This window comes from Crocodylus porosus, unplaced genomic scaffold, assembly GCF_001723895.1.
Source record: "Crocodylus porosus isolate Cpor-Errol unplaced genomic scaffold, CroPor_comp1, whole genome shotgun sequence".
Classification (NCBI taxonomy): Eukaryota; Metazoa; Chordata; order Crocodylia; family Crocodylidae; genus Crocodylus; species Crocodylus porosus.
The window spans coordinates 1,108,373-1,132,918 of record NW_017728915.1 but is presented as its reverse complement, the minus strand read 5'-3'; the positions used below and the strand labels follow the sequence as shown (position 1 = coordinate 1,132,918).

Below are 24,546 nucleotides of genomic sequence, written 5' to 3'. Positions count from 1 at the left end.
CAGGCAACAGTGTAGGGACCAAAGGACTGTGTTGCTAGGGGAAGCTGAGCAGTTGCTAAGAAAGAGAAAGTGTCGCTAGGAGACACTTGCTGGTTACTAGGTACCATACGTCATCAGAAAGTCTTTGAATAAACCAAGTTAGCTAAAACATCCTTTCCTGGCTCATCTCTTAAAACAGTATTGCCCTCTAGACAGAGATGTGCGTATGCACTGCCAAGATCATATCCACTGTCATCAGGAAAAGACCAAAAATTCAGGGCACATTTAACCTAAACTCCAACAACATTCAAATTCCACTGAGGGTTAAGTGTAAACTACATCTGTTAACTGGTGTTTGTGCCTTGAAACTTCTTAGCAAATATGGAAATAAATGGTGTTGCTCTCTCTAGAGTAAATGCAAACAGTTTTAGTCAGCTGCTTGTTGGTGCATTTCAAGGTCAGACTTAGTTCACACAGAGCAGACACTTGGAGCAAATCATGTCACCATTTTCCCATCATGGCTGTAAATCTCCTCTAGTGCAGGCAAAACAGTTAACCCATGCAAATAACCACGAACTCAAACCTGAATCTTGCCTGTGGTTCTGCTATAAAAAAATCAGCTCTGTGAAAACAAAGTTTATTTAAATCTGAGCCTTTTTAATTCCATGTCTTGACAACTCACATAGGATCATAGGAAAGCAGGGTCGAAGGGATGTCACAAGGGATGTACTTTAGCACTCTCTTCAGCCTGCTCTTGAAAATATCCAAGGACTCAGATTTCACAACTTTCCTAGACAGCTTGTTCCAAAGTTTGACTACCCTCATAGTCAGAAAGTTTCCCCTAATCTCCAATCTCAATTTCCTCTGCTGTAGCTCAAGGCCATTGCTCCGGGCTCTGGACAGCTGCAGCAAGCAGCAGGCAGGCTGCAAACAGCTGTGCCAGGCTCCACAGCTCTGGCATCAGCTCTATGCTGGCAGTGACTGCGCACGCACCTCAGGGCGGTTGCTCAGCCCTCCTGTCTGCCCGGGTCTGGGTAGTTGCTGCCAGCTGGGGAGCAGGGGCTTTGGGTGGGGGCAAGGGGCACAAGCAGGGCATCCTGCCATGTACCCCCTGCCTTCATTTTGTTTTTCTGGCATGCTGGCACTCCAGCACCTTCCAATGGAGGCATTGTGGTGTTTTTCGGCACTCCTGCCAAAAAATGTTGCCTACCCCTGCCCTATGGTCACAGAGAAAAGCCCATCTTTATCCTTTCTATAATCACATTTCTGTTATTTGAAATATTTACAATATTTACAGTCATGTTGATATGTTGTTTATGAGCTACTTCTCATTAAAAGATAAAAACATTTCAAGTGAATCTTGAAAGAATGCTTACAACTCTGAACACCACTTACTTTGCAGTCTTGGTTTCTTCCTCCTCGCTACCATTCTGGAAATAGGATGTCTGCAACCTTACAAGGGAAGTATTTTTATGGTAAATATAATGTATAGATTTTGAATTTCAGGTGGCTATTTGAAATTACACTCTATGGATGTAGACATTTCTGCCAAGATGATGTAGGCAAGAGGAAGATATGTATCACCTCAAAATCTCAAAAGAAACATTTGGAGATGACTGACTTGAGAATATTGGCTAGGCTTATTTCACAGTATTTCATGGCAGGTACTAACATGTGGGAGAAAATAAAGAATATCTACAAAAGAATGATGTAAAATATTAAAGAAATATAGGGGCAAACTATATTGGAAACTTCAAATTCTATTTGCTCTGCAGGAAGTCTTCTCTCTTCCCCTCTCCCCCACCCCAACATTTTTTTTTTTTTAACAAAACCTCCTACTGGAATTCGTGCTCTAGGGCAGGAAATTGCTGACTGGCTGTGTGGAATGCTACGTTTCCTTCCAGGACTGTGTATTAGGGGGAAAAAAGCCTGTGTAATGAATGTTCATAAATCCATTTATCTTTAGTAGGGTGGAAGGAAGCACCAGTAAACAGCAACAGAAGGAACAGAGCTCTGGGAATCATTTTATGTTAGCACAGTTGCTATTTATTCTAAGGAAAACTAATCAGCAAGAAGGAATGAGCTTCTGACATGCAGAGCAGCAGGACCTGGAGGCTGAATTCACTTGTAAAAGACAGTCTTTTACTTCTGAGCTAAATTCTCATGCATAGCTCTAGGAACACCAGAGTTGTTATCCCAAGTCAGCGTTCCCACTGGTCACCCCCTCCCACCTCCAGTCCTGTGCACCTTACTGTGCAAACTGCAACAGCCAGAATCCATGATGGGAGCTTTACCCCTTCTTCTGAAGCTAGTGGCTAGTGTCAGTCAAGCAGTGGACAAGGTAAACCACTGGTCTGTGTTGATACAGACTGGCGATGCCTTCTGGAGACTGTTTAGCCTGCCATGCTGGCAAGCAGCCTCCCAGAGGAATGTTGACTGACTTAGCCAGAAAGCCTTTCAGGAAGCCCCAAAATACATTGACTCCCATCTTTCAGCCAACAGGCTGCTCAACTCCCTCACTGTGTCACATTTTAGCTGCTAGCATAGAGTAAGCGACACACCTATTTCTTAAGTGCACACAGAATTGCTGACATCCTCTGGCCAACTAGGCTCATTAACTAGTTTCCTTCTCTGTGGACAGCTTCAAATGATAGCTTGTTGATAGTCCAAGAGATAGATCCCACACCCAGTTTCCTGCTCAAAGGTGGAGTGCTGATCAATTTTCCAGAGGTTATCCTACTACAGCACATAGCACAGACACTGTGCCTCCTTTTTCTAGACTCAGCTTGCGATTATTCAGAAGGTGATACCCATCATGATTTTAACCTTATGCACAGAGTCAGGTAAAACAAGCAGGATTTAGCCATCAAAGCCATTTCCCTTTCCTGTCACTCCTGTGAGGAACCTCACCTTGTCCCTTAGGGTAAGAAAGGAAAACAACCTCAGACTCCTTCCCATAACCAAATTCCTGACTCCACAGACCTGATCCCTCTGATAGGCCAGGCTGAACTCCTGCCGCACAGGAGAACAGATTTCCTTCCTTCATATTCGTGTCATATAGCTCATAATGTGAAATCCTGGTGCACAGCATTTCTGTTTGAAAATCTCTTTTATAGGATCAGAATCTGTGACCACAGGGGAGCCAACTGTAGCCAGGATATTCAGCTGGGCAATGATGTTTTATTGAAAATCTGAAATTCAGCAGGTGAAAATCTCTCCTCACCTGTAAATTCTGTTAGAGGGCTCAAAGGCACTTGTACAATATACAACAGCCTATGGAAGCATATTAATGACTAAACACTTTTTGGCTGGAAAATGTTATTTACTGTTTTTCAGATGCGTAACTGCTGAAGGTTAACAATCAAGTCCTTCCAGCTTCTTAAGCATCGTTTCAAATCTGGAGACTGGAGCCTTCCACAAGAGTGAGGAGAAGATGAGTTTAGTAACTCGTCAGTTACACTGCAGTGTAAGCATTTGATTCTGCTCCACTAAAATCAATAACGAAACTGAAAAGCTGCAGGATTGTGCAAGGACATTGGTGGACTCATCCTTGCGCTTATCTAGGAGTAACTGAACCACAATATAGTTCAATGCGTCTGAGATTCTGCACATCTGACATATAGTTGCCTGAAGGTACGAGAGCCCAGAAATGACATGTATTAGAATAAATGCAAGGCAAGCTGGCACAGCAGTGTCTTTGCTACCTATTCAAGTAGTTTATACCTGGAAGGACCCCAAACCCCTTTGCACTTTGCAGATATGGGTCTCTGAACTCACCGCTGAGCTGCGGGTACCTCTGGGGATGGACACACATACCAGTCACCACAGACAACCCTGTAAGTGAGAGGTTTTAGGAAGAGATTGAGATAAATGATATGGAGAATGGGCCAGGCATTGTCAGTGATGATAACACCACTTTAAGAACATATTGCAAGGGACCCAGCCCCTCCTGCTTCAGGTAATAAGTCCACCTCCAACTACTAGAGGATAGAAAGAATCTTTCTTCTTAGCACAGATGGTCTCATTATTGCCTACACCAGTTTGTTACAATACCCTCTCAAACAGCTGGTGCTGTATCCCATCTGAGACAGAATACTGCACTGGATGGAGCTCAGCCTAGGATTTCCTGTGTTCTTTTCATCTAAATCTCACAGAAATTGGAAGGAAAGCCAATTGCTTGTTTTAGTAACTCTGGGTCCTTGCAGTGCATATCACTTTTATAGCTAGTTGTATAAATCACCAGGTGCTAAGTAACCCACACAATATATTGAATGGATGTAAGGAAAGAACAAAACACATATGGATCATATTCCACGCTCTGAGTCCTCCACATTGGAGGGCTTGATTCCTTATAATATAGGATCTGACATACAAGGTGGCTTTTCCAGTATGAGCTTTCTCTTCTTACCTCTCTTCTTCCTCCTGAGTTTCCTCTTCTATTGAAGGGAGAGGAGCAGAAGACAGTTTAAGTTCCATCTCAGTGTCACAAGGTTTCACCTCTTCTAGAACTTCATTGGATTCAGTGTCTTCAATGACAAGTTTGGTCTCTCCCTGCTCCTCGGGGAAGATACAAACTGTAGTGGGAACAGGGGAGGAAGCAGTGAAATGAAGGCAGCACATTCATTACTCAAATCCATCTACATTATTTTTTAAAGCTCTCAACATTTAATACAAATATTGCTCAGCACAGGGATCATCAAATACACCAGACTGCCAGCATATCCCAGTGTTCCCCAACTTTGTATCACTTTCAGCCCTGTTGAAGCTGCAACAGGTGTTCCTAACAAGTGTACACGTGGACAAAATAAAAATACCATAAAAATATAGGTTTCTCTACATTTATATATCTTACTACTGGAAGAAACCCTGTGACGGAGTAAATTGGAGTAGAATTGTTGATTTTACAGGAGCCGCACTGATTGACATGAGGATCTGGCCCATCCATCTCTAAGCCATGGTCTGATTGCTCTTACATGAGGACTCAATGGTAGGAAAGGACCCAGAAAGCTCTTGCCCCCTTGCACTCCAGTGCAGGAATGGCCACAACACCATCCTGGAAACTGACCCCAGTGTAGAGGCTGGAAGTGGGGCTCAAATGAGCCTGCTCTGCACCTTGTTATAACATCTTCTCCCATAGGCCTATTCTCCCTGTGTTCTCAGCAAGCAGAATACCATCAGGAGCTGTTATTAATGATGTACATGTTCATGCACACCTGTGACAGCAGCACCTGCTGAAGTCATGAGCTATCCCCAAGTAGTAATTAAGCCTGTGACATGGCATTCTACACTGCAAACAGTAACTACCTCTACAGCCCAATCATTAACCAATGCTGCAGGGAAGTACATGGGGGACCACATTTCTGGAAGGGTCATCATGGGTCTGCTCCAAAGCCCAGTGAAGTCAATGAGATTCCTCCCATTATCTTCAGCCTCCATTAGGTCAGGCCCACTCAGCCATTGTTATCTCAGATACATGCTAATTGCATGCAAGAAAAACAAGAGGAAGAACTAAAACTACCCAAATCAGGTGTTATAAAAAGAGAAGGGATTTTTGGGGTCCCATTAACACCACCAAGACTACAAAGAGTTCAACAAGAAAGTGTGGACATTTAAAAATACACAAAAATAGAAAAAACGACATTTGTGATCAAAGCTTGGATTTTATTTTTAATTCCAATACACATTCACTCAACACTACCCCAGGTGGCATTGTACTAATGCCACACAATGTATTTAGTCAATTTTGTTCAGAAACAGGTTTTAAAATACAAAGGAGAAGAAAAAGAAGACACTTTGCTAAAAATACTGGATTTTGTTCGCTAGGGAAGATTCAGAAATGTTACTCAGTTGCCATGTAGCAAGCACATTATAAATACACAGATAAGAAACATTATTTCAGCTGCATAGATAGGAACTCCTCATCATGGGTGCCTGGCTTGTTGTAAAGTAAATGATACTTGGGTGGAAAAGAGTACCTAATCATAGTAATAGAAAAGTAGGGTTAGGAGGGATCACATGAGATCAAGTCCAACCCAATGTTCTTTAACAATCCAGCCCAGAACATGCATGAGTGCATGTGTGTGCCTGTGCCTCTGTGTCTGTATATTGGAGGTGTTCAGTTCACACAATAGCCTCTCTTGGAATGTTTTAACTGCTGAGAGTTGCTCTGAAACTTTTTAGCAGGCTAGACCAGAAAAGCTACATTGTCTGTGGAAAAGTCACAATTGCTTGGGATACATTAAATACAGCCCTGCTCAAAGAACAGCCACAAAGCCTATGTGCCACTTAAACCTTATTTATACACCTAATATTTTCTGTTCCAGACCAGGTCCCTTCCCACTTGCTAAGTCAGAACTACCTTTTCAGTGGGAGAAAAAGAACACAAGTCTCTGATGATGAGAAGCTAGGTGCTATTTGGGTATTGTGCTAAGGTTTTCTGACAGAATTAAATTCAAACTGTCAGCAGGTTTCAAGTGATAACATTTTGGTATGCTGTGGCTTTAAAATCATTTTAGGAATTCAGAAATGACAGTAGGAAGATCCATGCTTAGAAGGTTGTGCAAAGGATCTTTTTCAGCTCTTATACCCAGTACAAATTAAACCTTACAGCCATATTCTGAAGAATCAAAATCTCTGCCTCTGACATACCCAGACAAATCAATGTCAAGTGAAAACAGAAGAAAATGACAATACTATTGACTGGAATTGGCATTAGAGTCAGGTTCTTCCCAGTAGCAGAAATTCCTCTTCCAGTCAGCAGAGGCAGACAGTTACTGTGCGTCTAACTCCAGCCAAGGGGGCATCCAACTTCAGCTACTGAGATGTTTAGCTAAAATTCCCTTTTGAAAATGGAGCAACTGAGTTAGTTGAGCCTCAGCTTTTACTCCTGGTTTAAGTTTGGAATGGGGCGTAATTAGAAAGGAACTTGCAGATCTTTCTCTTTGTTTCTACCCCCAACTGTATTTTTCTCTTCAGGTTGGTTTAATTTAATTTTGTGCAAAGATGATTCTCCCACGTCTTCATTTTCCATTTGTTTCAGAGGCTTTAAGCCCCTTTCCCCCCTGAAACAAAAGGAGAGGGAATATATTAATAAAGATGTTTGCTGTTTTGGATTTGGAAGAAGCCTTCATGTGTCACATAAGGCTATTTAAAATACCACAACGTACCAAATCGGGGATTTGACTTAAGCCAGTTACACATGAAGGGTGAAAGTCTCTCCTGTACATGCAGCTGTCATAAAGTTGATTCTTCGCTTAAAACCATAAAATAGGGCTTAAAAGATGCTTAAATAGAGCATTGGCCTTGTGCTAGGCTTTGTGAACAAGGATGAATTGAGGAGCTTTGGTTATATGATTTGCCACAAACTAGAGTCATCAGTGCTTTTTGGTGACCAGCATCACCAATCACTGATTGTTCAACAGAGAGCAAATAGAATTCATACACCTGGGCCAGTGCTTCTCTGTATCCTGCCTAGTAGAGAGCCACAAAGAAACACACTACCATCTCAGCATTTCCCCTGTTCAAATCCCATGAGAATAATTTTTCATTTTGAGAGTTAAGGCAAAGTGGACATAGCTGCATGATAAGACATTTCATGATGTCAACATTCCACCCTACCAAATGCCGGGGAAAGGTGCAAAGGAAGAATACCTCATCTGAGACATCACCTAATGTTCATAGTGCCAGACCCAAACTGAGTAGCGGAATCCAGATCTCCTCAGGAAGATCCAGTCTCCTACCTAATTCCTCTAAACTACCAATGTAGGAAAATGAACCCATGCATTGCACAAAAGTAAGTTGAAATGGCAAAATGTTCCTTTATATTATCTATGCAGTCTATACAATATTTTCCTATATGTCACCCTGGGGAGTGACTGATTAGGCTACAGTACTGCAAAAAGGAACGAGGGGTTACAGTATACCACAAGCTGAGTATACACCAACAGTTGCAAAACAGGCCAACAGTATACTGGGTTGTATTAACAGGAGTGTCACCAGCAAATCAAGGGAAGTGATTCTTTGACTGTAGTCAGGACTAGGCACATCTACATGAGACACTATTGCACGGTAGCTCATTGCTATTGTGCAGTAGGGCTGTATGAAATTTCACCACCTGTTTCGTTTCAACACTGTTTCAACTAATTTTGAGCTCAAAACAGCGAAATCGAAACAAAACAAAGGGCTTCGAAACAGCCTTGAAACAAAACGAGGTCAGTTGAAACATTTCAAAAGTTTTGAAACATTCTGAGTTTCGAAGTAGCCCCTCTCCCCAGTGCTACGATTAGCTGGGGAAGGGAACTGAGCCCGATCACTCAGTTCTCCTCCTCAGCGCTGCGATCCATGCTGGGGAAGGCAACTCAGCCCAGCTAAGCTGAGTTCCTCTTCCCAGCCCTAGGATCAGGTTAGGGAGGGAAACTCAGCTCAGCTGGGCTGAGTTGCCTTCCCTAGCCTGGATCACAGCGCTGGAGAGGAGAACTCAGTCCAGCTGAGCTGAGTTCCCTTCCTCAGCCCGATCCTAGCCCTAGAGAGGGGAACTGGGCTGGGTTGAGTTGCCTTCCCCAGCCCAATCAATCACAGTGCTGGGGAGGAGAACTGAGTGATTGGGCTCAGTTCCCTTCCCTAGCCCTATGGATCACAGTGTTGGGAGGGGAACTGAGCGATGGGACTCGGTTCCCTTCCCCAGCTTGATTGGGCTGGGGAAGTGAACTGAGCCCGATCACACAGCCCTGACAGCCGTCCCAGGGTTGTGGCCCCCGATCTGCCCGCCAGATGAGAGAAGCTGGATGCTCCTGCCTGGGACTGGTGGTGTGCTGGCACTGGACCCACGCAACAACGCCCAGCGTCCCTCCCTCATCTGGCAGGCAGATCAGGGCCCGCAACCCCGGGAGGACTGGCACAGCCCCTGCAGCCCTCCCAGGGTCGTGGGTCCCAATCTGCCTGCTGAATGAGAGAAGCTGTTTCAAGCTTCCCCATTATAGCCTATAGGTGAAACTCGAAACAGCGTCACTGTTTTGACGAAACAAAAATGGAACAGAGGTTTCAAACTGAAACAAAATTCAAAATGAAACACTGTTCCGTCACCACTGTTCCATTTCAACTTGTGTTTCATTTCACGCAGCCCTACTGCACAGTAGCATTTATGGGCACAAACCATGACACAAGGCTACTATGCAGTAATAACAAGTTACTGCATAGTAGCATCTGAAAAAACCATGCGAGGAAGCTACTGTACAGTAACACTGGTTACTGTAGTGTGCAGTCATTAAGGACTTGGTTATGCAAGTACTAAATGACTGCACAGTAACAACTGCACAGTCCGCTGCTCTTGTAGATGCAGCCACTGATGAGACCTTGCCTAGAGTACTGTGTTCAGTTTTGGTCCCCATACTTCAAGAATAGTGGCATAGACAGATTGGAAAGAATCCAGCAGAGAGTAATAAAAAAGGCCTGGAAAACATGATTTATAAGGAAAGGGCAAAAGAACTGGAGTTATTTAATCTGAAGAAGAGAAGACTGAGGGGCAATTTGATAACCATCTTCAAATACTTGAATAACGACCATAGAGAGGATAGAAAAGGGTTTTCTCTGTGGCCATAGGGACAAGACTAGAAGCAATAGCCTCATGCTGAAGCAGGAGAAATTTAGATTGGAGAACAGGAGGAACTTTCTGATTATGAAGGTGGTCAAGCATTGGAACAGGCTACCTAGAGAAGCTGTGGAATCTCCATCCCTGAAAATTTTCAAGAGCAGGTTGGATAGACACTTGGCTGAGATGGCTTAGTCAGAGACAATCCTGCCTTGTGCAGGGGACTGGACTAGGTGACCTTGTGAAGTCCTTCAGTTTTGCCATATAACATTCAGGTGGCATTATGCACCTGATATCAAAGCATTCTTTTGTAGTATGTCTGCTTTGTGAAATCAGCCATGACAGAAATCACCTCACTTTTTATTACAAAGCTGTGATGTACAAGAGTAGTAGAGCAAGGCACAGACATAAGTAGATTCTGTAGTGCAGTGGGCAGCAGAGGAAGACCTAGCAGTGGGGCACTGGAATAAAGGTGAGGGGTGAGGAAGGGTGGGGGAAGGAGAGGGGAGGCTCCAGACTCCAGCCACTATGGGCTGTCAGTACAGAATTGCCAAAAGCCATGCCAAACAACAATATAAAAAGCCAAATTTGGCTTTGGGATTAAATACTTGGCTACAGAGGGTCCAACCTCTGCCCTCCAGAGACTCAACCTCTCCTGCTTCTACCCACTGACTGCTGGGTCCTAGCCATGTTCCTCTGTTCTGTGCTACTGGTAACCAGAGCTGCTGAAGTCTTGAGAAGCCCCTACTTCTGTTCCAGTAATCCGACTTAGTCAACACCTGAGGCTCATGTCCCTGTGACCCACAACTAGTTACACTACTAGTGAAAGGTTGTAGTTAAGGCTACATACTCTGCCTGTCAGTCTCACTAGGGACCCCAAATATGTCACCTATTGCAAGACTTATTTTCTTACTAGTTGTGCAGAAGATGTCTTTGTCTGGGCACCTCAAGCTCCCAAAGACATGACCTCAAACCTCATGAGTGAACTTAAAAGAGGTGGTTTGGAAGGGGCTATAAGTGTGTATCTGATCCAAATTCCAATAGCCTTTAAGGAATTGGAAAATTCCTTCTGGCGTAACCCAGTTATGCACGTAGATAACAAATTCACTCAGAAATTGTGTTTTAAAGTGCTTCCAACAGCACTAAGAAAATCACAAGGCTTCTCAGTTTGGGACATTCTTCACATTTGGAGAAGATACCCCCAAAATGCAAGTCTCTTACTAAGAGAGTCAGATAAAGGAAAGGCTTGGAGAGTCACAACAACATCCCAAATCTACAAGGAAGCTTTCAGGAGAGAAAAGGTTGATACTGATCAAGAATGTATTGCAAGTCAAACTCCACAAAGTGAACTAAAAAAATGCAATGGGGACAATTTAACAACGTTGTTCTCACTCTCAAAGCTCTGCAACATGAAACCCAACCCAGGTCTGGTCAAGGGCATCTTCCTAACTCTGCTGAAGCCCTTCCTTCCATTTCATCTTGATCAAGAAGGTACACATCTCTGTTGAATGAAATAATGTAATGTAATGGGAAGTACTGATTACTTACTCTCCTCCACTGGGCACGCAGTTACCACTTCTCCTTCCTAACATGAAAAAAGAATAGAGTAAAATATTACTGTCATCTATTTTTCACCACTGTACGTGCAGGTGCATGTGTGTGCATGTACATGTCCGTGTATTGCTACTATTCTACTCTCTCATCCAGTACATCTGGCAATTCAGTAGATGGCACCCTTCCCTTGTGAGTCACAACAGAACCCCTACCCCAGCATGAAGCTAGCTATGCCATACTATTAAGAATTTTCTGTGTGAAATATAAAACAAAGGTCTTGACTATTTGCTAAAAAATGTATTTATAACACCTTATCATCTGACTAGCATGATTCCCAAATACTGCGGGAGATAACTTTGCCCAGTCCACATAGGCTCTGCTGAAGTCTCCAGAGCTAGGCTCGTAAAAGGCCTCCTCCCCCTCCAGTCTCCACTGAGATAGACAGGACTGCACAGCAGCCCTCAGACAGTGCAGAACTCAGCACTAGGCCAGCTAACTCATCACCATGCAAGAGCCTACTTGCACTCAGATAAAGCTGAAGCACCAACTCGTTACCCCATTAACCACTTACCGAATCAGCCTGCTTGATCACAGGCTGTGGAACCATCTTCTCCAGTTCCTGAACAAACCAGTCAAACATCCTGCCAAGCAGAAAATTTCCATTACAATTTTTTCCCCTCTCCTATTTTTTATTTAACCTTCGTTTCCTTCATCAGTAGGGCATGCTGGCCCTTTAGGCTCCCCACCACCCTGCCCTGGGGCATACTTAGTGCCAATCTGTGCTCCCTGACAAGAAATGAATCCTCCTATCTACTGTTTACACTCTGAAGAGAACATCTATTAACAAGGAGGTTCCAGCAATGCTGAGTCATAATTTTGCAACATGTAAAGTGTCTCCCTTGTTAAGAGCATCCCACCAAGCAACTACAAGTAAACATACACTTGCATGCCAAGAGCAATGGAAAGCACCAGAGCCTCAGAGCATTAAGGAACATAAGTATCCAAGAAAACTTTTTTTTTTTTTTTTTTGGGGGGGGGGAATATATATACATACATACATATCTCTCTCTCTCTCTCTCTCTCTCTCTCTCTCTCTATATATATATATATATACACACACACACACATATCTATATAGTTATAGTTATACAGTGTCTTGCATAAGCTTTCTTTCACACACCCTAAACCAAATTTACAGAAACCAAGGAGCTGCATTACCTGCTACCATCACCACCTAAAGCCCAAGGGAAAAAAGAGACTCCAAGCCCCAGCTGGCTAGCTGCAGTTGCCTCTTGTGTAGTTAGAGATTCACTGGCACTCTCTTTTGGTGGAGGCTCCGGCTTCGGTTCCAGTTTAGGCTCCAGCTTTGGTTCTTCACAAAGAGAGAGAGAGACAGAGAGAGAGAGAGACAGAGAGAAGAAAAGCAGCAGAGTTAGTTTAATTTTAAACAGCAGCTCTAAAGGCCTTTAAGGGCAAAGCTCTGTGGATAAAAGTCTTCTTTATGCTAAGGGTCAGAGCCAAGGGATTCATCAGAGCTACAAAGTCTCTTGTGAGGGTGTAAATGGTATTAAGATGGTACAGTCACAGGGCCATACCCAGCAGAGGGGAGAACTTTTCCCTGTATGAACCCCAGATTTAAAAGTCAGTCCTGTAAGACTCAGTCACCTGCTAGTAGCCCTCTGAGTGGATACGATCTTTCTTTTCTATTCTAGTCCCACTTAGTGACCCCAGTCAGATGTATTGTGCCAGGTGCTGTACAAAACACAGGGGAAACAGATAGCTACAGTCTTGATGAGTTTCCAAAGTACATGACCAGACATGCCAGTGTCAGCACTGGGGCAGTCATGTTTCTGTTCCAGGGCTCCCAGATGCCCACCACCATTTTGAACTCTAGTTAACACCACCCTTCTATGAAAAGAATGAATAGATAGGAGGCTTTTGAAATTAAAACTACAACATACAAAGGTCTATGTAAGTTTTGACTTGACCTTTTAAAGCATAAAGAGATGTTTCAGAAGGTGAAACAAAGTGCCCCAGAGCACTGAGGGACAGGATTGCCCTTTTTGTTCATTTTTGTAAAACTTTCCAATGAACAACATACCTGATTTCCTCCTCTATGTTCTTAAGGCATCAGGGCAGGTTTGCTACAAGAAAGCACTAACTCATCACTGTAGCAGTACAAATTTCCCATGAGTGCAAGGGTGGGTACTAGCCCATCAACCAGCACAGGGCTGCCACACACATTGGATCTCCACAGCACTAGTAAAAGTCTTCTACTGCTTTTCACTGAAATGCAGCTTCAAGGCTCCAAGACTGAGATGAAGAGGGGAAGTGCTTAATGAGAGTGCTTGTGAAGGGTCTTAACTCTTAGAAGACTTCAGGCAGCAAAATTTGTATCCTCTTCAGAAAGGATGACAGTCAAGCACATCCACTTTTCCCAAAAGAAATCACTTACCTTCTATTTTGGCAGTCTCCTCAGGCTTCTTTTCCTTTGCTTCCTGTTATACAGACACATAAGAAATCCATTTACACACTGACTCCTGAATTCAAATGAAGATGTAGCCAATAGCAGCCCCCACCCCAGCCTGCATCCATCTTTCTGAGCCTTAGCCTGACAGCAGAGATACTGGCAGAGGAATGAGAGCCAACACATACAAAATGGACAAATTGGAGGGAGTGACTTGACTGCCCAGCACTTGCTAATGTCACAATCCAGATCTACTTTCCCCAGTGCTGCCTTCTGATATCAAAGGGGAAGTACATAATGGAGAGAGATTAAAAAAAATTATCCTGGCAAAATGTAATACATCTTAAACAGTCACAAGGGGGTATGGCAGCCTGAAAATCCTGCAGAGCAATCAAAACTGTCCCTTTTCTTTACACTGAGCACAACAGCTAGATGTCCTGGTCTTGTCTGCTTCACGTGAATTGGTGGTAGCGCTAGTGGAAATGTTTGGTCTCTATGAATAATGCCAATTCTGATCCTATACAGATCTAACACCCATGTTGTTCTATTGATTGAGTCCTGTGTGCAATGGTAGAACTGAGCAGTTGTGAGGATGAGGATGGGGATTAAAACAAAAAAGTGGTTTGTTTTGCACCCTCTGCCTCCCAAAATGCTCTCAACAGAATATCCTCTGTATTTCCTCCCTTAAGAGATCTGTGGCTAAAAAGACCAAAACACAGGAAAAGAAGGAACATGTTTCTCTTTGAACTTTTGCTGACCGAACTGGAATGGCAATGTTTCTTGCTCACTTTGAAGTGAACATACCCTACTTGAGCTAAAGGTGCTTCCGCAAGAGAATCCTGCCTTTCGATAGAAATCTGTTTATTTTCAATCCTAAAGCTGTTTGTATGTTGAAAAGTCATTCTCCCTGCCCTGGTCCTTTCAGGACAATGTTCAGCATCAATAGGCTACGCTCTTTCAAGAGCAGCAGGAAAACACTCCAGGGTCAATCCAATAAAGGATCAAAGGAGAATTGGTTCTTTATTTGCCTACCAAGCCATCCCTTCTTGACCCACTCTTCCATTAAGAACTAACCAGGAAGACTCTGTGATGCAAGCACTCAAGTTTGCTCTACATTGAAAATAAAAATGACACTACAGAGGGTTTATTATTCAGTTACTTTAAATAAGCAAAAGCCTTATGTTTGAGCTGTGACAGAAGGAAAGCAATTTCACCCTGAGTACCACTGGTGCCATATACTGAAACCAGATGGTTTAGCTTGTGGGAGGAAGAAGCAGAGCCCTGGATGGCAGTCTGTGCACTAAAAAGCTTTGAGAGCCTCAGCCACTTCAAGGCAGCAAATATGGCCCTGTGTGCAGTTTCTATAGAAAATGGATAGTCTTGTTTTCAAAACACTTTACTAGCTCTTGAGAGATCTGGGTTCACTTCTCAGCTTTACTCCAATCTGCTGTTAACCCAGGGTAATCCACTGAGTCTCACTGGCCATGTCTATGTGAGATGCTGACTGCACAGCAGCCTGTGACTACTGCACAGTAGCATCACATGGCAGGAACCATGACGTGATGCTAGTGTGCAGTAGTCACAAGCTACTGTGCAGTCAGCATCACAAAAAAGCCATTCCTCAGCACTGGTAACTCCAGTTACTGTGCAGTCATTCAGTACTTGTTTATACAAGTACTAAATGACCATGCACAGCAATGACTGCACAGTCAGCGTCTCATAGAAACGGCCACTGGTTCAGTTCCCCACTGATAAGATGAAGAGCAGTGCTTGCCTTCTGTCCCACTCTGTCTTGCCTATTTATATTTATGTTCCTAAGGGTAAGGGCTGTCTTTTTGTATGTGTGTACACTACAGAACACAATGGATTTCATATGAGGCTTCTAGGACCTAGTGTAAAACAATAGTAATTATAAAAACTGGGTTAGTAGGAGCTTTGTTTAAGCCAAATGTGAATCTTGCCTAAGTAGGACCAGAGATGCGGTCATTACAACAGACCTGACATATCTCCCATTTCAGTGCAGCTTCACTAACAACAAGTAGAGTGTTAACGCTGGTCCACTGGCAACTGTTGGGGGCAATAACAGTGATGATGTAGTATGTGACATACTAGGAGAACCCTTATAATGTTAACATTGTGAGCATGGAAACTTGGAAACGGTTCCTATTAGATGCCCAGATTAAATATGTAAGAAAGCCTTGTTGGTGCCGCTCTAAGGGCCTGATCCTGAAAGATGCCATGTGAGTCCATATAACTTCTACTGGCACCAGTGCCTGTTAAGGGTATTCAGCACTTCTCAGGATCAAGCCTTATCTGTCAAATGATGTTCTACACATTCAATGGTTGTTTTCTTAAGAACATTATTATCTGCATCCCAAGTGCCAGGAAGCACAAAGCTAAGACTCTTCCTATATTTATCTGACTACTGAATGTCCATATGTTAGGAGATTTGCTGAACAGCATAAGACTTTACAAACCATACTGTATTATCATACTTTAAGCCTGCTGCCCTTACCATGTCCTGAGCTATTTAACTTAATATTGGACCTTGATCACTATGAGTCAGAAGCTGTGTGTTCTTTAAATGCAGAATTTGTCTTTAATTTTTTTTAAAGTAGTCTAAGAAACTGGTTTGAAAACAAAAAATGAGGGAAATATCTCTGTAGGCTGGTCTGCATGAGAAAATTGGATCAAGAGGGACAACAACCTTGAGGAGTTGTGCAAGCTAACAAAAAGTTCAGTTCAATTTCATAGTCCATGTAGACATGGATTATGATAGTCAACATTATGAATAAAACCTCCTGGAACTCTAGGGTTAACAGCAAGCAGTTGATACAACTTGTCCCCATCTACTCTTACTAAAAGTTGTATTAATATTGTGTTAGTTTACATGACTCCTCCAGCTCATATTCTAATATGACCTAGTTTATTGTGAGGACCAGGCCCAAGAAACTATAACAGCATCTGCAGCAGCTGAGCAGCTAGAAAGTCAACACAGATGTAGTAAAATATTCATTGATGCCTCAGGAAAAGGTCTGAAAAAGAATAACAATGAGACAAATACCAGTGCTACATCTTACATTTATATCTATTTTCTCATTTTTCATTACGAGGGACTTGGGCTAGAAACTATTTTGAAAAGGTTATTCTTCACCTATCACATAGCACTGTACACAAATACAGCTACTTAAGCCATTCTAAAAAGTAGCACAATGGAGATTGGGGTGACAGAAGAAGTTGCTGGTGGAGGTCACCATGCCTCACTCATGGGTCCAGATAAGAAATGGGTCTATAGTAACTGGAACCCATTCTTACCTGACAGCTGTTTGCAGGTTGATATACAACAGGCTGCTGAGTACAGACCTGAATTGGGAGAAAGGCATTACTATCACAGTACTAACTGACCTCCTCATAAAGACCCCCAATGGAAGGCTTAAGGATTGAACAGGTACCAATGCCCCTCTGAACACCCTTCTCTTTCCTAGAAGCAGCCCTTCCTTATTGGGATGGACAGTTTGTGAACCTGGCACTGATACTGTTTTTATCACTTGTATTTTCATAACACCTGTGGAGCCAGAGGGGGAAAGGCAGAGGACTTCAGTCACCAGCGATTTTAAATAGACACTTTTCACAGAGAGTCATAAGGGACCAATGTGCTTGTCCAGCCTGACTCTTTCATAACCTATGCCATGGAATTAAAGCCAATAAAACCTGTGGTAAGAGGACATTTTCTGCCCTCCTGTATAATTGGAGGCTATTAAGATCAGCAGCCTGTCGTTGAACTGCAGCCTATCTCCCAGAACAACATCCAACTTGAGTTAAAGGCTCCAAGTGACAGTGCATTTATTGCATGCCTTGGTGAGCTGTTCCAATGGTTAGTACCCCTCACTGTTAGGAAACACATTTCTGATTGGAATGTTTCTTATTTAATGCCAGCTGTTTGGATCTGGCTGTTATTTTGATCAGCTTGATCAAATGGTGTCTTAATCTCAACTCTCTCTTCCCCTGTAGGTTTTTACAAACCATGATCCAGTTGCTTCTTAAGCTCCTCTTTGAAAAGTGAAATAGATTGAGCATTATAAAAGCCTCAGTATAAAATGTTACTGAGACCTCCCTTTTCAATAGCATAATATTTAATTATTTAGATAAAGCTACTTTAATACGTAACAGCTCCCTTAGAAAACAGCTTTTTGCAAATCACCCAAACTGTCAGTAAGTACAATTCACAGTGGGAAAACTGTGGGTGGACTAGTTTCACTCAAAAGGATACTAACATTTTTAAGGGTTAGAGCACTTGTGCATATGTGTGTAGGTGTGCGTCTGTATGTTAGACTATGCACTGAATATGCCACTCCTTGATTATCTGTCGTCTGACAGATCTGTGGAGAGAGCTATCCCACACCATAATTTTTGCAGCTTCAGAAAACCCAGTGTTTTTAAAACAAAACATTTTTGCAAGGGAGAAACCAGGAAATTTTAAGAAATATGTTGCTAAACTGATCAACAGTATCAAGGGTCTCTACCATCATGATATAAGAAGTCCTTAAGCTTATGAAGGTTTAGAGAAGAGGGAATTAAGAGGATTACTTAATTTTTATTACAGTGAATAAGTCCTCAAAAAGAATCATTTGGACTTGAATATGCATCTGTTTGAACCAAGTAACCAGGCAACAGTAGCCTTGTGCATCTTCAGGAGTGAAAATGTTTGGAATTCTCTGCCCCAAGGTGCTAGCAGATTCCACATTAGGTACATTTGAACAAAAATAAAATGAGTAACATGACACTGACACAAGTCATGGGCAGGAATGGACCAGATACTTAATACCACTGATTTCTGCTTCCATGGAGAAAAGATCCTGAGCTCTTCCACTACCATGGAAGTTTCACCTGCAGAAAATTCTGGATCAGATCTGGGGATAAGAAAATGTTTTCCCTGAGTATGGAAGATTCATTAAGATGAGGTGAGCCAGCTCCTACAATTGCTAAGAGCTCAGACCTGCAGTCCTTTGCCCTTCCCATTTCCTCCTTCTGTGTTTCAATAATCTTAAACAAGAAAACATTTTGGGCTGGATCCCAATTCATCTACTAGGTGCCCAAGGGTCCTTTGATTCCAGCCTGCTGGAGTGGCTAAAAAAACATGCTAATGCAAAAGCTGAATGAGTTCTCCCCCACCTCTACCTTCTCACAGCTTTTGCGAATTAGTCTTAGAGTTCTGATGGGAAAAAGTGGATGTGGTAATGTATTTCAGGCACTCAAGCAGGTTAGAATAGAATTCCACTTGGACACCTAAGAGGGAAATAGGATCTGCAACATGGTAACCATCCTGTAGTGCCATGGTTCTAAGTGAGTAGCTGCACATATTTTTATTTCCCTTTGAGTCTATGGAAGGGAATGATGCCTCCATACTCTAGTACCCAGTAAACTCCTGAGCATGTATTCAGACATAACTTGTGCTACAGTAACTAAGCACATTCTTGATCTTTGCTGCACCCACCTCAGGCTTTTTCTCTGGCTGAGGTACCATTTTCTCAAAACCCTGCACCAGCCAGTTAATGACTCCACTTCCAAACCTGCAGAAAGAGAACACACACAGTCATAACAGCTCTCCCTACATCCTCACTACAACCATAGTGGACCCACTTTCCTTTCCTCTGCTGCCCTTGGGGAATTATGCTCAGAGACAAAGGAACATATTCAGGGCTAACCCTCAGAACCACGGTCCATTCAATGTGCAGGGAGGAAGGGATAGAATTTGCCTTCAACACACACAACTCAGAGCCAGAATGCAGAAGCTCTATCTAAAACTGCAGTCAGGAGTGAGACTGCGCTTTGTGGTAGCACACCGGCTACAGAAACACAGGCTTCAAAGTGGGCTGTATGAGCACACCAGTATCCTGGGTAAATGCTTTGCAGCTGGAGTCTGAACTGCCACAGCTCCTGGTTAGCTACTTAAACCTCTCTTGAGCATTAATAGTTATTAATAATAAGTAGTCTCTATCTCATTGTTGCTGAGTTGACATTGACTAGTAGTGAAAAAAATAGAGAAAAGCCCATTCTTGTGATGTCTCCACCCTTTTTTGTAGAACTAAGGGTGCAGAAACTTTGGTGAAGGTTCAGATAGGCAGGTGTAAGAGTGGAGACAGTGCTATCCAGTGAATAATGAACTAGGAAATCAGACAACCCAGTTCAATTCCCAACTCTGGAATTAACAGATCTTGAGTAAAGGTCTTGTGATCTACAGCAAATCACAAAAGTTCTCTTTATCTGTCAAGCAATGCCCACCCTGATATGTGAGGATGGGAAATGCCATAGGCTGGGCTTGTGGCCTAAGGGAAGTAGAGGTCTGAACTCTCTGAGGCTCTTTAGGAAGGTTGGCCAAGCCTGCTACTGAAGAGCTATGGGCCTCTCCTACTGGAGCCTCTCCTACTGGAGTAAACTAAACTAAAGAGAAAAAAATGGGCATAGCTCACTTCTTCCTCCTCCACCATGAGGGAACTGTTACCAGTTCTCCAACATCCCCTTTCTGATCCTGTAGCCCTGCTGCCTGTTTGCATCTCATTACATTCACTGCTCAAGGAGGAGAGCAGACCAATGTCAAGCCTATAGGATAGGACTAGCAAGGTTAGAAAAGTACAGCGTCAGCGATGACATACACCACTGAAGGGTGACAGTCAGAGAGCTGGAGGTAAGACACTACTACAAGTATTTGAAGCTCAACCATTTAAAAAAAATGCATCCTCCTTAGTGCTGTGAAGAAAGACACCCTTTGTCAGCCAGGATCCTAGTACTGACTTCTGGCTGTGTCTAAATTACATCTCCAGCACTCTCACAGAGGACTGCTGGTGAGTACATGCCACTCACACAACAAACCTGGAAATGCAGTGGTGAAGCTGCTCCAGGGACTCCTCCTCATTATGTCTTTTGGGACCTCTATCTCCAGAGAGCAGGAATGGTTGGGCACTTGACGTACAGGGGATGTAGCACATACATACCCAGAGAGATTATCCCTTTATGCATTCAGAGTGGAGTCAAGACTCTGTATCCATTCAGCCCTTGGGGCTCAAACTCATATAGTTGGACCATCCTCTCTTATAACCAGAGACAGAGTTCAGTAAATAAAAAAGTAGATCTTTCAGTCAACATCTTTATTATCTTTCAGAGCAACACCCCTGCTCTCTCCCCCCAGCAGTATGGCTGTCACAGTCACCTTAAATCCAACCTGGTTGATAGTCAAGAAAACAAATGGTAATCCAGCATGGGATTTTCTATTAGATTGGCATTCTAGTGGTTAACATCACTTTACTTGAAATAAAGGGACAGCAACTAGGTCTACAAGCACTGCGATGCTACACAGGTATCTCTACACTGCCGGGAGAACCTACGTTTGCTCTGAGCTGGATTGCAACTCTTTAGAATCTTGAGGCTCCTTTTCCTCTGGTTTGGGTGCAGGAGGCTCTTGAGGAAGAAAGACAGTATGTGGAGAGTTAACCGTCTCACAGAGGTCTGCTAAATACAGGACTGTGAAGAGCTTCCTGACTAATCTTATATTTTGCTTTCCCCAACAGTGACCTTAAAACTGGACTCTAATCAGGGGCATCAAGCAAGGAAATGGCTACGAGGACCCAAAAGCCTGGGGAATTCTTCTCCCAGTCCTACAACATTTTGAGGAAGGTTAGGCAGTGACTTGTCCTCCTTTGGAAGTGGTACTGGATGGGAAGGCAAAAGACAGCTTTGTGTCTCCCATTACTACAGAGAGCTCAGTGCCAGTTACGTTTGCAAGGCATGAAAATGGAAGATCCTCTCTCTGTCTCTCTTACACAGAGACACTGTGAGCACTTGGGATCAGCCCCTGGAACTGCTTTGAGGAATCACAAACAAAACAGATAAGAGAAGATTGAAGATATGCTGGAGCATTCTGAAAACAATACAGTCACTCCCAGCACTGAGAGAGCAGCAAAGTGACAACTTCTCTCCTGACTGGGCAATCCTGGTTGTCCCAAGAAGGAGGAGGAAAGTTGCTCCCTTTTAGGGAGCCTTTGATGATACAGAAGAAGCTATGTCACTCTGTTCACACATCTATAGTAGGAGGGGTGTCCAACTGGAGAGAGGATTGGACAGGCACTTAGGAATCCTGGGTTTTGTGCCTAAATCTGCAACTGGACTTGCTCAGGGAAGCTGCTTTGCCTTAGTGTGGTTCAGTTAATTACACTGGCCTGCTCTGCACAGTGCTTTGGGATCTGTGGGAAATAAAGTTCCCAAGGAGTTTGGTATCAATATGATGGTATCATTCATAACTTTACCTTGTATGACAACATCCAGTTCCTGGACAGGTGGGACTTCAGCCTGCAGAGTGCGCACACACAAAACACAATTAAAACCACCAGTAAAAATGATAAAGGCCATTTTTGGTCTTCTCATGACAGAAGTCAATGCACGAACACCAGACACCTCTGCTGACTGATTCCACAGGTTGTGTGACCTACCTGCTGAATGATATCCAGACTGGTCTCAAAGCTCCTCCCAAGGCTCTGCAGCCTTTCTGCTGGTTGAGGAACAAACTTTTCCAGCCCCTGAGACAGCCAGGAGAGGACAGTTCCTCCAGTGCTGCAAGAGAATGGAAGGGCTCAAATACACCTGGTGAGGTGAACCCCAGGGACCAAATCATCCCACAGGGTTCTCCTTGTGAAGGCTCCCTGTATCATTCCATCAGCAGAGCGAGGGCAGCAGAATCCTCTAGAAATGTTGTGGTTCTTGTGAAACCTGGAGGAGACCAGGGGGAGCTCCACCAGCCCCTTCCCAATTCCAGGGGAACTACTCTACCACAGGCTCCTGAATGGGTATTTCCTGTTGCAGAGTGGGCTCCACAGTAAAATTAATGAAGTTCCAGACTTTCCTAGTCAGCTCCAGACAGCTCAGTGGGGAACAGCATGTGAACCTTTGGCTCTGCCCTTAACCTACCCACTCCTTTCTCCAATCCTTGTACCCATATGAGCTCAGGAACCAATGGTAGGTATTCCCTCGGCTAGGGAGGTGCCACAGAGGCAGCCAACTCCTTTCTGTATGTAAGCTAGAAACAAAGGACCCCTTTCCACAGGGATCTCCCCACCTACCACTACCACATCTGTCCACAGGCCTGTTTCTGAGATAGAGCCAGAATTCACATTGGTTTGAAGTCCCTTACCAGCTGGCATGTTAAATCCCAATTCCTAACTAGCAGGAAGGACACATGATAGACAAAAACCTTTCTGCTGCAGATGCTGGTGCTGGTCCTGGCTCATGGGTCATGGCAGGTTCTACTTTCTTCTCTACGCCTAAATGAAAGTAAAGCAAGGTCATGTGTAAGAAGGACCAACCATGACACTCACCTAAGTAACCATGTGTCATTTATCCAGGTCAACCCACAGCTACCTCCAGGAAAAGCATTTTAAAATACTTTGTTCAGATCTGCCACTCTTCTGTTTGTCTTTGTGTGGAGAGATACCAGTTCAACCAGGTAGCACCAGTGATTGTGTACGACATGCTATGATGGCAACTGGCAGAGCTTTATTCTTGCATATGGATGTTAGCACAGGCTCCTCAGGATATACCTGCATTGCCTCCCCAGTGCTCCCAGAGGCACACCTCACCCACACACTCCCACTCCCAAACATGAGTAGCCAATCACTGACACCAGGGTCCTTTCCACTGTGGCTGACTGGCTAACCTATGGATACTCCCACCAAGTCTCACAGTATCATGTGTGGTAGTTACATTCTGCATGGATGCTGTTTTCAGGGACTCACCTTCTGTGCCTTTGCTTTTGGGAGGTTCTGCTGCTCTGGTGTCTCTTTTTGGTGGCTTTAAAGGTCAAAACACAGAAGGAACAGCTTGAAGTGAAAAGTCACATATTGTAATATCCTTATCTTTGCTACTGATGACACCACCTGAGCTGACCCAAACTGAAATTATTTTTAAAATCCAGAGATCTTTCTGCCTTCTCTGTTCCTTTTCTACTGTTCATTCAGGTTAGACCATGGAAACAGAGAGGTTGTTGCCACTCAGTTTCTCTTTAAGCCTGTGCCCTGCAATTGGTCCTGAAGACAACCAATACAAGCCCTCATTCATGTGTCTCCAGCTACAGGGTCATGTCCTGGTTTCAGTCAGTTTCATTTCCTGGATCACAAGGTCTCATACCCAGGCGTTCAAGTGCTCACGCCAAAGTAGTCATATTTCAAAGCAGCCAGAAAATTTGTTCATGAAAGAAAGAGAATGAAGGCATTAGCACAACTGCACATTATAGCACTGGCACAGACTACAGGCCTCACTAACACCATTTGCAAAAGTAGTTCACTCTTAACCAGCAGTCCCTCTGCTAATCTCTCTTAGCCAGTCTCCAGCATCTCCCTGACATCTGTTCAACCAAGAATTGCAGTTGACTTAGTTTGATCAGTATCAACTGGTCAGATGAGCTAGTGTATATGCATCACACACTTAATGCCCTCACTCGTCCCAGACTCAGTGATCAAGGCAGTGGTCAGCCCATCTCCTGGGGCTGCTTCCTCCCTACTCACCTGCTCCACCTTTGCAGACTGGGGTTCCACAGTCACTACCTTGGGTTCCTCTTTTTTTTCATCCTTTTCTCCTGGGACATGGGCAGTCTCAGGAGGCTGAGGCACAACCTTCTCAAGCCAGCTAAGCATCCTGTCACCTGCTAAAGGTAGAGTTGCATCAGTGCTTCTTCCCAGAAACATGCATCAGTAAAGCCACAAAGACCCCAGGACAGCTAGCAAGACACCACCTAGCTCTGAATCTCCATTATGTCAACTGATAAGAACTCCATCCCCAAGGTATCTGGATGTTTCTGGAGGAAGAGCAGCTTATGGACATGGAACCCAGAGAAGACTGAAGTAATCCTACTGGGAAGCAACTTGTCAGCTCATAATCATCCCTTCCAACAAAAAGTCTGCCCCCAGATTGTGGA

The 24,546-nt window shown here is 43.7% G+C and overlaps 1 protein-coding gene across 5 annotated transcripts in view; it reads right to left on the bottom strand.

Moving 5' to 3' along the window:
• Positions 1-24,546, bottom strand: part of CNGB1 (cyclic nucleotide gated channel beta 1) — a 119,579-nt gene that overhangs the window by 62,101 nt on the left and 32,932 nt on the right. For 2 of the 5 annotated variants that reach the window (XM_019535482.1, XM_019535484.1), the window contains 15 exons: positions 24,137-24,276; positions 23,369-23,423; positions 22,828-22,897; positions 22,070-22,190; positions 21,887-21,929; positions 20,969-21,041; positions 19,081-19,156; positions 16,902-16,949; positions 13,575-13,617; positions 12,338-12,491; positions 11,691-11,760; positions 11,114-11,150; positions 4,388-4,553; positions 3,757-3,813; positions 1,375-1,431 (listed from right to left, as the gene is read on the bottom strand). In XM_019535482.1, coding sequence (XP_019391027.1) covers positions 1,375-1,431; positions 3,757-3,813; positions 4,388-4,553; positions 11,114-11,150; positions 11,691-11,760; positions 12,338-12,491; positions 13,575-13,617; positions 16,902-16,949; positions 19,081-19,156; positions 20,969-21,041; positions 21,887-21,929; positions 22,070-22,190; positions 22,828-22,897; positions 23,369-23,423; positions 24,137-24,265 — 1,199 coding nt within the window. In that variant the 5' untranslated portion in view covers positions 24,266-24,276. The other 3 variants (XM_019535483.1, XM_019535485.1, XM_019535486.1) reach the window with 3 other exon arrangements.